The sequence below is a fragment of the Ictalurus punctatus genome, chromosome 17 (assembly GCF_001660625.3).
Source record: "Ictalurus punctatus breed USDA103 chromosome 17, Coco_2.0, whole genome shotgun sequence".
In the NCBI taxonomy this organism is placed as follows: domain Eukaryota; kingdom Metazoa; phylum Chordata; class Actinopteri; order Siluriformes; family Ictaluridae; genus Ictalurus; species Ictalurus punctatus.
Window position 1 is genome coordinate 20,162,241 of NC_030432.2, and position 12,664 is coordinate 20,174,904.

General features: G+C 37.6%; 1 protein-coding gene across 5 annotated transcripts in view; it reads right to left on the reverse strand.

The window, feature by feature from the left end:
• Positions 1–12,664, reverse strand: part of kif1ab (kinesin family member 1Ab) — a 53,288-nt gene that overhangs the window by 3,022 nt on the left and 37,602 nt on the right. For 2 of the 5 annotated variants that reach the window (XM_017491271.3, XM_017491274.3), the window contains 14 exons: positions 12,038–12,128; positions 11,740–11,858; positions 11,399–11,454; positions 11,124–11,232; positions 10,974–11,040; positions 10,184–10,268; positions 9,729–9,834; positions 8,443–8,466; positions 7,014–7,128; positions 5,720–5,853; positions 5,323–5,384; positions 4,369–4,514; positions 3,263–3,442; positions 1,796–1,867 (listed from right to left, as the gene is read on the reverse strand). In XM_017491271.3, coding sequence (XP_017346760.2) covers positions 1,796–1,867; positions 3,263–3,442; positions 4,369–4,514; positions 5,323–5,384; positions 5,720–5,853; positions 7,014–7,128; positions 8,443–8,466; positions 9,729–9,834; positions 10,184–10,268; positions 10,974–11,040; positions 11,124–11,232; positions 11,399–11,454; positions 11,740–11,858; positions 12,038–12,128 — 1,366 coding nt within the window. The remainder of the gene's footprint in view (positions 1–1,795; positions 1,868–3,262; positions 3,443–4,368; positions 4,515–5,322; positions 5,385–5,719; positions 5,854–7,013; positions 7,129–8,442; positions 8,467–9,728; positions 9,835–10,183; positions 10,269–10,973; positions 11,041–11,123; positions 11,233–11,398; positions 11,455–11,739; positions 11,859–12,037; positions 12,129–12,664) is intronic. The other 3 variants (XM_053687334.1, XM_017491275.3, XM_053687335.1) reach the window with 2 other exon arrangements.

Consider the following 12,664-nt stretch of genomic DNA (forward strand, 5'->3'; position numbering starts at 1 on the left):
AATATTTTCAGTTCACACTTTTGAGCGTACTCAAAGCCACCGCAGCACAAAATCATGACAGGCCAAAATCAGGGCTAGCATTCAGCAAGCATTCGGTCTGATGGACTACAGGATGGAAGGAGTACAGTGGAGGAGGAACTACAAGCAGCGAGGCAGCATGGAGTCATTTCGTTTGAAATGAACACATGCGTGAAAGAAATAGAGCGAGTTCGAGCATCTCTGTCTAAATAAGGAGATTTCTAACGGCTCTATCCGTATGAGGCAGAACAGGTTTAGGATTGTTTCATCTAGAAATAAGTAGAACACGTTTACTACTCTATCAACATACGGTATAAACATTTAGCCAGTTTATGACCACTCTATCATATCATAAATATTAAATAAGGTACAAATATAGAGCAGATTTGTGACTTTTATGTAAATATAGAGCAGTGTATTGGCTGCTCTAGCTGAATGAGATAAGTCCATTTTATAGCTAATCTTTTTGAATGCGTTACAGTACAGTATGCAGAGAAGTATGTCGACTGCTCTATGGAAATTAGCTAAACATGTTTATTGACCGCTCTATCCAAATGAAGCAGAGCAGATTTTTGACTGCTCTACCTATATGATGTATAGCAGAGGGGTTTTGACTACTCTGTCTAACTGAAGCAGAGCAGATTTTGAATGCTTGACCTATATGATGTATAGCAGGGTTCTTTTTGACTGCTCTGTCTAAATGAGGTATGGCAGATTTTTGACCGCTCTATCTAAATGAGGTATAACAGATTTTTGACTGCTCTATCTAAATGAGGTTTAGCAGATTTTGACCACTCTATCTAAATGAGGTATAACAGTTTTTTGACTGCTCTATCTAAATGAGGTATAGCTGATTTTGACTGCTCTATCTAAATGAGGTATAGCTGATTTTGACTGCTCTATCTAAATGAGGTATAGCAGATTTTGACTGCTCTATCTAAATGAGGTATAGCAGATTTTGACTGCTCAATGGAAACGAGGTATAGCAGCTTTTGACTGCTCTATCTAAATGAGGTATAGCTTATTTTGACTGCTCTATCTAAATGAGGTATAGCAGATTTTGACCGCTCAATGGAAACGAGGTATAGCAGCTTTTGACTGCTCTATCTAAATGAGGTATAGCTTATTTTGACTGCTCTATCTAAATTATGTATAGCAGATTTTGACTGCTCTATCTAAATGATGTATAGCAGATTTTGACTGCTCTAGCTAAATGATATATAGTAGAATTTTGACCGCTCTATTGAAATGAGGTATAGCAGATTTTGACCTCTCTATCTAAATTAAGCCGAGCATATTTTTTTTGACTGCTCTATCTACATGAAGCAGAGCAGATTTATGACCACTTTATTTAAATGAGGTCGAGCATATAAATGACTGCTCTACATGTATTACTTCTTGTATAAATAAGGTAGAGATATAGAGTGGATTTATTTTTGTGTTATCTGAAAATGAGGTAAAGCAGATTTCTGACTACTCTAATTAAATTAGGTACAGCAAATAGGACCGCTCGTTCTAAATTAGGTAAAGCTAATAGAGCTCATTTATTCATGTAGGTTTCTGACCCCTCTAGATTAATTACTGTCTCATCTAAATAAGTCAGAGATAGCTAGAGCTAGTTTAAGACTAGTCTATATAAATGAGGCAGAGGTAGATGAGCTTCATGATCGCTCTCTCTTCATGAAGTAGAGAGGCAGAGCAGACAGAGGGCCAGTCTGAATGAATGGAGGAAAGAGGCAAGGCCCACGGGTGGGGAAATGAGGTGGTAAAAGCTCACCTTGCTCTCACTGGCACTGCAGCTCACCTGGCTGTACTGCCTGTCAAAGGTGTGCATGAGCAGTCGTAGACACTGAGGACCAGAGGAAGAGCATTACCATTAGACCACAAGTACCAGCATTTTAGAAATTATTCAATGTTAGCACATTTACATGTGTGTAAACTGTTGTAACATGAATGCGTTGTGCGAATAACACTCTAGACAGGGGCTATAAGTAATGCAGCATTGTTATCTAAAATCTAATCTTAAAAATCTTTCAAAATATCTTTACTACCCCACAGCATGGCGCTATTTTGGTTAAAGCAATGGTTAAATTTAGCTAGCTAATTTTAAATCTGTTATCCCTACTGTTCAGTTTAGCTAGCTAACATTAAACAGAAGCTGGATAACAGTAAATCTATTGTTCCTATGGTCACACCTAGCTAGATGATGTGATATCTGACATCCCCTATTTTAAAATAGCCAGAAAATGTTAAATCTGCCATCCATTTAGTTCAATTATATGTAAATAACGCTAAACCTGTTATCATTTTTGTTGAATGTAGGTCAATAATTTCAGATCTAATTAGATCCTAGCAATCTGATGTGAAATCTGTCATCTACAGAGATGCTTGAAAATTTGTGTAGAATTTTCGATATATCTGCATAAATATGACCTAAAACATCTTCAGATTTTCACACACGGCCTAAAAGTAGATAAAAAGAACTCAAATAAACTATTGAGACAAAAAATGTCTACTTGGTCATTTATTTATTGAGGAAAATGATCCAATATTACAGATCTGAGTGGGGAAAGTATGTGCACCTTTGCTTTCAGTATCTGGTGTGACCCCCCTTGTGCAGCAGTAACTGTAACTATACGTTTGGGGTAAGTGTTGATCAGTCCTGCACATCAGCTTGGAGGACTTTTAGCCCGTTCCTCAGTACAGAACAGATTCAACTCTGGGATGTTGGTGAGTTTCCTCACATGAACTGCTTGCTTCAAGTCCTTCCACAACATTTCTATTGGATTAAGGTCAGGACTTTGACTTGGCCATTCCAAAACATTAACTTTATTCTTCTTTAACCATTCTTTGGTAAAACGACTTGTATGCTTAGTCTCATTGTATATATGTATATTGTTCTTCAGGCTAAAGTTAGCTAGATAGCATAAAATCTATTGTTCCTATAGTTTCAAATTAGGTAGATAACATTAAATCTGATGTTTATTTGGTTGAATCTAATATCTCGGGTTCGATTTAGCTATCTAACCTTAAATCTTTCAGCCTTATGGATACATTTAGCCAGATAATGTCAAATCTGTCAACACTGTAGTTAAATTTAGCTAGGAAATATTCAATATGATGCTTAGATTTAGCGACCATATAACCATATATCTTTCAGACCTGTGGTTTAATTTGGCCAGATAACATCAAATTTGTCGATCAGTGTGAATAAACAGATAATGTGGAGGGAAAAAGTGATCACCTTGGCAGCCAGCTCCCTTTGTCTCTCATTGGTTCCATCCAGAATGGGGCTGCCTGCCAAATTGGGACTTGGGGATTTGGGCGACTCCATCAGGTCTTTACTGCACAGAGACTCCTGACTCAGCAGCACAGACGCTTCCAGCTTCTCTCTCAACAGCAGGTAGTGTCTCGTCTTCTCCACCTACACACACACCATTGTTAAATTTAACTATCTCACATTATATCGGTATTTCCTATGCTTATATTAAGATGTTGGTAAATCTGGCGTTACATGTAGCTAGGTAACATATAAATATTGTCTCTATGGTTAAATTTAGATAGCCAAACTTAAATTTTCCAGCCTTATTGGTAAATCTAGCCAGATGATGACAAATCTGTGATTACATTTAGCTAGATGATCTTCCTGTGCTAAAATGTATGTATCTACCTAATCTTAAACCCTTCAACTCTACATGTTCATTTAGATAGATAACATAAAATCCGTCATGTCTGTGGTTAAATTTAGCTAGATGATGTCGAATCTGTTGTTCCTATGGTGAACTGTAGCTGGATGTCGTTAAATATGTATTTTTTTATTTTATTTTTTTAAATTTAGCTAGATTATCTTAAAAGTTTCAGCCCTATAGTTAAGCTTAGCTAGATAATGTCAAATCTGTCATCTATATGATTTCATGTAGATAGTTACCATTAAATCTGCCGTCTTTGTGGTTAGATTTAGCAAGATGTCTAATCTCTTGTCCCTATGGTTAAATTTAGCCACCCAATGTTAAATGTGGAGGAATATAGCTAGCTAGCCTGCTTCCTGCTTTAAACATCATGAAGCATATCACAAGTGACAATAATATAGAGATGTCATAATCTGTAATGGTGACGCTTGAAATAAACTACTTTTTCTCCACATGATTGCGTATGTTACACTACAGAATATATATTTGTGTCATATCGTTCCTACGTGAGAATACTAAAGAATGTTAAATGGAAAATGATAATGAGGAGGCATGAAAAAAACAAGATACTCTGATGAAAAGTGGGTGTTTTGGGGTATTATGACTGCAGATAACGAGTCGGGAACGTGTGCAGGAACGTCCCGGTCTCTGAACAACATACCTCTTGCAGGAGACTGAGCTTCTCCAACTCCCACTGATGATCCAGGATGAGACTGTCACTGCGAGGCCTCCACCCAGCGAGGTTCTCCTCACCACGAACGTACGCCACTGAGGTGTCCAACACACGCCGACGCCTCCTCTGCATTCCTGAACACACACACAGATTCCGATTGGTCAGAAGGTGTTGATTAATTTTCTATAATGAGCAGCCCTGACAGTAGCGCAGTTGCAACTCACAGGTTTACATTAATTTGCTTGTTCCTGTAGTAATACATTACCGTTTCTATAGTAACAGCTCGTTCACAAGGACGTGCGCGACGGACGCTCCACTAATAATAAACCCATTTTTAAAAAACATGCATAAGTTTGTTTTTTTTAACATTTACGGAAGGAGTCTCCAGTGTCAGCACTTTGTAACTCTGAGAACTTTGTAAGTTTTCCAAGGAGTTTACACTTCTTCGCGATTTCTCTGTAACATGACAAGCTGTAATTTTTTTTCTCTTGTCTTATTAACATCAAGAGAGGGGAAAAAAGAGAGGTTGGCGAGGCTGGCTGCTATAACGTAAGTGAGAACACGACGTTCAACAACATTAAGTGTAATTATAAATGAATAAAAGTTATGAGTGTTGTTCTTTAATAAAAAAAAATTCAAAACTGTAATTGTTGGTAAATTGCTGTGGTGTAACAGGAATAAAACACTTCGCTACATGCTCTTATCGGAAAATAATCCGTATTTTCAGTAATAATCACCAACACGCACTCCTCGTGTATGTGTTATGTGTTTTGTTTTAATAATTGTTAATAAATGTTTTAAAAAAAAAATTATATATTTATTTTTTACTTTTGTTTTAATAAATGATGAACTACAAACAGCTTTTATTAACCGAGAACACATTCCTCATTTGTAAGTCGCTTTGGATAAAAGCGTCTGCTAAATGAATAAATGTAAATGTACCTGGACTTCCAACATCCGCCAGATGGCACAGGCTGAGCTCATACACTCCAGTCACACGATTACTGAAATAAAATAAAAGAGGAGAAAAAAAAAACCAACGATTACCCAAATAATCAGCGGCCAGGTTACGGTCAGTTACAGATAAGAGCACTGACTATAAAAGAGAAATGGAGAAGGAAACGGGACAGACGGTACGGGACAGTCCATATGATAACCAGCATGCTAAATCGTTGGTGAGGTAACTGATGCTAAAAGTACTAAGAAAATATAAATTCCACACAAGGTGTGCTGCAGTTACATGACTGACAGGTTTTACCCTACACAACACTGGCTGAGAGTCGCAGGACCCACTGCATGTGTTCTAATCGTACGTTGGTTTAAAAATAAAGGTTCTCACCCCTCTAAGGGCCTGAGAGCTCCGGTGCTGAACAGGTTCCGGATGGAACGTGACGCAGGAAGCTTGGCGTCTCTCGAGTAGAACACCATGCAGAAGTCTTTGGTGATGACCGTAGGCTGGTTGCAGTTCTCCATCTGAGGGGTTTCAATAAAATAAACTCCTAATTACTCAGCAGCTCAAGAGAAGAAAACATGCAAACAATAAGGACTTGCATTAATGAGCGAAGTTTATTTAAAGAAAAAATCTTTAATGCCGATCTTCAGTGTAAATATGACTGCAAATACCCGGTTAAATTGAACAATCGAGGTGTTTTTATTTATTTATATATTTTTAAAAGGACTTTTTTTTTTTTTTTTTTAATCTCCAAATCCATAAAGACATGATTCAGGAAACTGAAAAAAGTCATTAAAAAAAGAGTCAAAATTATTATAGCCAATCATGTTGCAATATGTTAATAATTATTATTACTGTTTTTGGTATTAGTGTACAGATATAGAAAAATAAAAAAGTCTCTGCAGCTGAGCAGGTCGTTAGAACATCTGGGTTAAAGTTTGAGAGTGACGTGTTTTTGCTTCATAAAATACAACAGCCAATCAGGTTGCGATTATGTAAATTATTATCATAATCCATTTAGAGGACATGTGAGTGTGCAGTGTGTTAAAATGCAAAAAAAAAAAAAGAAATAACTCACCAGAGCTCATTAGAAAATCTGGCTTATTGAATATGAACATTGAATCTGATGTGTTATTGCATCATAATATGTAACAGCCAATCAGGCTGCAATATGCAAATTACAGGGTTGTGTTCTGAGATACTGTACTGGGCGAGATGACAGTGTGATACAACAGAGTTTGTCATTAAGTCGTTATCATCGCGTGTCTGTGCTTTAATAATTCCGCGTTACTGACTGAGAAATGTAACCGACTGAACATTAAACTGTTTTTTTTTTAAATCCCCCTTTTTCTTTGTGAAAAACTTTCATTTTTATAAAGACTAAATACAAATCTCTGAACTTATGGTGATGTCCCTGTTGTGTTTTTAACAAAATGATATATCCTAAAGATTTTTGAAAATTTCATGCTACATCGCCCACCGCTAATCACACAGTTAGCGTGAGCTAGTTCTATTGCTAGCTAGTGATATAGTTATAGCTATAACCACAATCTGTGTTATATTATCACCCACAATGCTAACGTACACACGAGAAACCTTCCACATTCACATTTAAGCCTTTAAAGCTGACGGTCTGAATGTTATGGCTGGAAAGTGCACTTTTAAGACAAGTGTGTTTTACCGCGAGGTACGCTGAGAGCGTGATGTAGATTTTCTCTCCGTATGGTGTGACCCGGTTCAGGAGCAGGGAGTTGTGCATGGAGCTGTCCCATGCCGCCTCGAACCGATAAAACGTCCTGCAGGCCATCGTACCAGAAAACAAGAACCATTACAAAAATTGTTAAATAAGATGATCATTGTATTGTAGGGTAGACATGTTCCAATTAAACTTTCGCATCACAATCATTACCTAATTATCACAGTTAACAGTATAGACACAATGCTGAAAACACATTACTACAATAATGTATAAGGAATAAAAGTTTAAATGAACCGTTATGCCGCGTTTTCACTGCACACGACCTGTGGATACGACCCCCTGGTGGCTGTCATATTGCATTTGGTGTTTCAATTTGCTAGATTTGGCTACTTTTTAATATCCTTTTAAAGACTTTATCTTTTTTTTTGTTTTAAAAGAACAACTTTTTGAGCAGATGTTAGCAGCTGTCCTGTATTGATATGGCTCTCTGGCTCACATCACAGTGTCCAGAAAAATGTACTCACCAATCATGATGATACTATGATAACTGATGATCATGAATATGCAAATTAATCTATGTGGTGACTTCTAGCAAATTTTTGAGCATGCAATAGCTACTTTCACTGACTGTGTACACTGATCGTGTTTGCACTAAGACACTGCCACCATTTACCCATGAAAAGAAATTTCAAACATTTAACCTACATAAAATGTGGAAAAACGTTGACAATTTTACTTCCTGTGTATATTTCCAACAGAGATAAAATACACATCTGATTTATACGTACTTAGCCAGCTAGCTAGTTGTGGAGAACAGAATGCCTAGCTAACCTAGCTAACATCAGCTAGCTAAGAGGGAAAAAAGTAAGCTCTGAAGAACCTATTACTTGGTTTGACTATTAAGTAAACGTGGAATTAGAAAAACAAAACCGTAAACAATTTTTTTCGTTTCAAACTTTCAGACACGTTTGCCGAATCACTCCAAAAAAAATAAATAATTCAGCACATCGTCATTGTCACACAAAATGGAAAACTGAGCCCCGGTGAGACTTGACTGACGCGAATTACACACGAATGATGTCCGGTCGTTCGTCAGAAGCAGTGAAAAGACGGCGTTAGTCAGAGGGAACTTCTCTGCCGCAGAATGATGAGATTCTTAGCAAAAAGGAAATATGATATGAAAATCAACTTATAAGAAATCTTAGAAGACAGCTTTCCTCATGCTGCCTTACCTGCCAGTGGGATCGACTGAATCTCAGAAGCGCAAACACTACAGAAAAATGCAGCTACTCTACTAAGTCTTAAAGCATCTCATGCAGCACTGTATATCCTGCTGTAACTGATTATCAGCACATGCCTAGAGAATCACAACATGCCAGCGCAGAGAAAAGAGGAAAAATGAAGAAAATACCTATGGTCAATTCCCAAGGAAACGCTAAGAGGATGTACAGCAAGAGAAAAGTTGGACAGTTAGAGTGCAGTGAAAATCAGTTGCATTCACCTTGACGTTAGTGTTTATTTACTAGTCAGATCAGTAAAGGCGTGATAAAGTCACCCTACGCTTCATAACATGTGTTTTTCATGATTAAGATCTGTTCAGGGGAAATGAACACAGAGTTAGTGTTGAATGTGTGAAATCTGAAGTGTTATTACATCATAAAACATGACATCCAATCAGGTTGCAATATGCAAATTACAGGCCTGAATTTGATTATACTCTGAAACTGATGGGTTTCCCCTCAGTTCCAAGTACAAAGGCATCAGTATATCAAAATTCACAATAAGAAGATGGGCGTAAATTTGCGTTTTTTTTTTTTTACAATTCTTTGGAATCATAGAATCTGCAGGAGATGCCAACGTTGCTAATGAGTCAATCCTAGCAAGCAAAACCGAATCGTGCCGTAAAAAATGTTCACGTATTTAAGGTTACGTTTATTTGTCAGGGGGGAAAAATGACAGAAGATGCCGTGCAACATAGTTACAGTGGTATTGAATCTTCATTCAGTCATCTGTTCCATTTCCGCGGACAAGACGAGACGTCTAATTTTTAAAAAGTTTTCAGATGCGTGCCGAGCAACAATAAGAAAACAGCGAGCCAAAAGTCCGGCGTGAGTTGATAATTATTAGCATCGCCTTTGTTCTTTAACCGAGCAAAGACTCTACCATCCCGCCGAAGCTTTCTACTGGCTCACAAAACCCGAGGCTCGGGAATTCACAGGTCACAGTTCACCTAGATCATGCATCATCAGCATGAAGTGAAAGTAACCACCAGCAGTCCTTTCCCCTTCAGTGAATCGGTTTTTCCTCCAGGTGAATTTTATTCGAAAACAAAAGCAGACAGGCGGCCATTTTTTTGTAGCATGTCTCCCATATCGCTGTAGCAACGGGTCAAAAACGGGTTGGAAATGCCACAGAGCAAAATCCCAGGTGTCGAATGAACACTTTCAGAGTTCATGTGTGTCCATGTGGACGTAATATAAACACTGCACGGTGTTCATTCAACACTGGCGACTCTGCTGCGTGTGAATACAACATAAATGCTGTTAATGGGGGGAAAAATCAGTTTTGAAAGACTTTATAAAGTTTATAGTAAATGTGAACTCATGATCTCATTAAAATGAGTAATAGCAGTAGCTGTCGTTAAACAGCTAAAACAACAGGTGTTTTTAAGAAAGGTGTGTGTGTATGTGTGAGTACCTGTCTTCGTAAGAAGGTTTAAGGTAGCTGGAAGAGAGGATGTTGAGGGACAGGATGTTGGGGTCGATGATGGTCTCGTCAGCTTCAGGTGTGTTACGGATTCGACCTGAAGGGAAAAACGGAGCGTGATTTAAAATCAAGCTTAAAAGAAGTGAAGATGAAATGAAGTGGTGACATGAAGATAATTTTATATAAATCTTTCCGTAAATCAATATTCCAGCAGCTCCCCCAGTGCTCAGATCAACGCAAATGAAACCTTTTAAAAATATTTAAAAGAAGATTAAATATGAAAAGTATAACTGCAGTTTATGGACATTACGGTATTTGTTACGATTATTAAAATAATTTCATGCTTTTTGGCCGTGTTTTTTGATCCAGCAGGAACGTTTTCCCTCCGATGAAGAGAAGCGAGAAGCGAGAACCGAAGCTGCGATTTTTAGCGATTTAAAACTCACCGATAACGAGCTCCTTCACTTCCTTCCATACGATGTCATGTCCTGTCTCATGAGCTATAGTCACTCTGATCCTCCTCTGGATGCCCTGTAGAGAGAAAAAAAAAAAACATTATATATTATTTATTTAAATATGTGGACAATGATGATTTCTTCTACTGAAATTTTTGCATTGAATTTCTTTCTTTTTATATTTAGTATATTGTATACGTACTTATGCTTTTCAACACCTTATTCTGCATGTGTGTATATTAGGGCTGTCAATTGACTAAAATGCTTCACCGAATTAATCACACGATGCGCCGGTTAACTGATGGAATTCATCGCAATCAATCAATGGATTTTGGCTGAGAAATTACCCCCAAAAGATCATTTCAAGTCATTATTGTGTTCGATGAGAAAAGCATTGAACAGACATTACAAAAAGTTGCTTTAGAAGGAAATCGATTTGATTCGACATAGAATTTAATACACATAAACTTTGAGCCTGTATCGTAGGACGCCATTTAAAATGCTTCCATCAACCCCCTTCCAGCCCTACAGAGGCCATGCATTATTATTATTATTATTATTATTATTATTATTATTATTATTCTTTCTTTCTTTCTTACTCGTTTTCTTGTGATCTCAACATAACAAAAGTTGTTTTCTCACGACATCATTTTATCGCCTTGTGAATGCACGTTGGCAACTTTGCCATCACAAATGTAATAGAGTAATTACGTGTTGTAGAGATGGACATTGTAGAGTGTGTGTGTGTGTGTGGGTGTGTGTGAGTGTGTTTTAAGAGGACCTGGTGCAGCAGGAAGGTTCCATGGCAGGGCATTCCCACCCTGTGATCGACCACGGCCGGGATGTAGCTGAGAAACAGGGAGAAGATCCAGATGAATAAATGCACAGAGAGATAAAGAGTCATGAAGCTGTGTGTTACTGTGACACTCACTCGCCGTTAGCCTCCAGCTCACAGATCTCAAAGAACACCATCAGGTCGTATTTACAGTGACACGGACCGGCCGAGGAGCGAGCCATCGCACTCAGCTTAGTCGCCGGAACTGAGAGGGAAAACACAGAGCACGCAGCTTTAATAATCATGACGAGCAGGAAGAAGAAGTAGAAGAAGGAGGAGAAGAAGGAGGAGGAGAAGGAGAAAAAAAGAAGAAGGAAATGTGTGAAAAGTGTGCTTGTGGGTGTGTGTGTGTGTGTGGGTAAAAGACTCACCTGGTTTGGACAAAGGCATGACGCGAGGGAACTGACGTCTCGATGGACGCAGAGGACTGAAAACACACACACACACACACACACACACACACACACACACACACATTATTACTATTATTATTATTAAATAATTTTTCCCATTTTCTCTCTAAACCCATCTTGGCCGAGTCCCGCCCTCCAGCCGCAGGACACATGTAGCCAATGAAGCGTGACTTTTTGAGCTGCTGCTCTCACTAAGTCACAGGAAGCTCTTTCTGCCCTCTTCCTCATACCTGAGCTCACAGACACCTGTGATTGGTCAGTGTGAGGAGAGAGAGAGACAGAGAGAGACGGGTTCTTACCTGATGAGGTCTTTACACAGAGGAGGGAACGGCTGCTTCTGATAATGTCCAAACACCTCGAACACTATGGGCTGAGTCTTAATGTACTCCACAAACGATTTAGTCACGTCCACCGTGATCTGCAACAACAAAAACACAAATAAAGACATATATATATATATATATATATATATATATATATATATATATATATATATATATATATATATATATATATATATATATATGTATCATTAATGAATAGAAGAAGAAGAAATAGAATGACAGGTGTAAATAAAAAGTAAATAAACACACTGACGTTCTGGACGTGGTAGAAGCCCAGTGGCGGCCCTCGTCCCGTGTTCTTCAGCGGCTCTGTGGAAAACGCCTCATCATGCCGGTGGATGAAGCTGGACGTGTAGAGAACACACAGGTTTATTTAAATTAATTGTTATTAAAACCTTTAAAATGGCTGAAATTCATTTCCGGAAGATTTTATTAATTTATTCCTTAATCCCTTTACCTGTAGGTTTTCAGTAGGAGCTGTTTACTGCCGTATTGTTGCGTAAACATTTAAGACATTTGTCTATATTTCCATTTGAAATGATTTACTCTGTAATTAGTTTGGATGAAAACGTTTCACTTGATAATAAGGGACTGAAATATCACTCACTGCAACGGATGATCATCATTTCACTGACAGAATTTTTAAATAAATATTAAAGACGGTGCATCGTTATATAGAGGTCACGATCACTCTATCACCACTTATATCCAGTTATGTTTATAAGTCATCAAGGAATTAAATATAATCCTTTCTTATAGTCCTATTTAATAATAACAACAATAATAATAATAATAATAATAATAATAATCATAATAATCATAATAATCATATTAATAATGATGATAATGAAAAAAACTATAATAATAATAATAATAATAA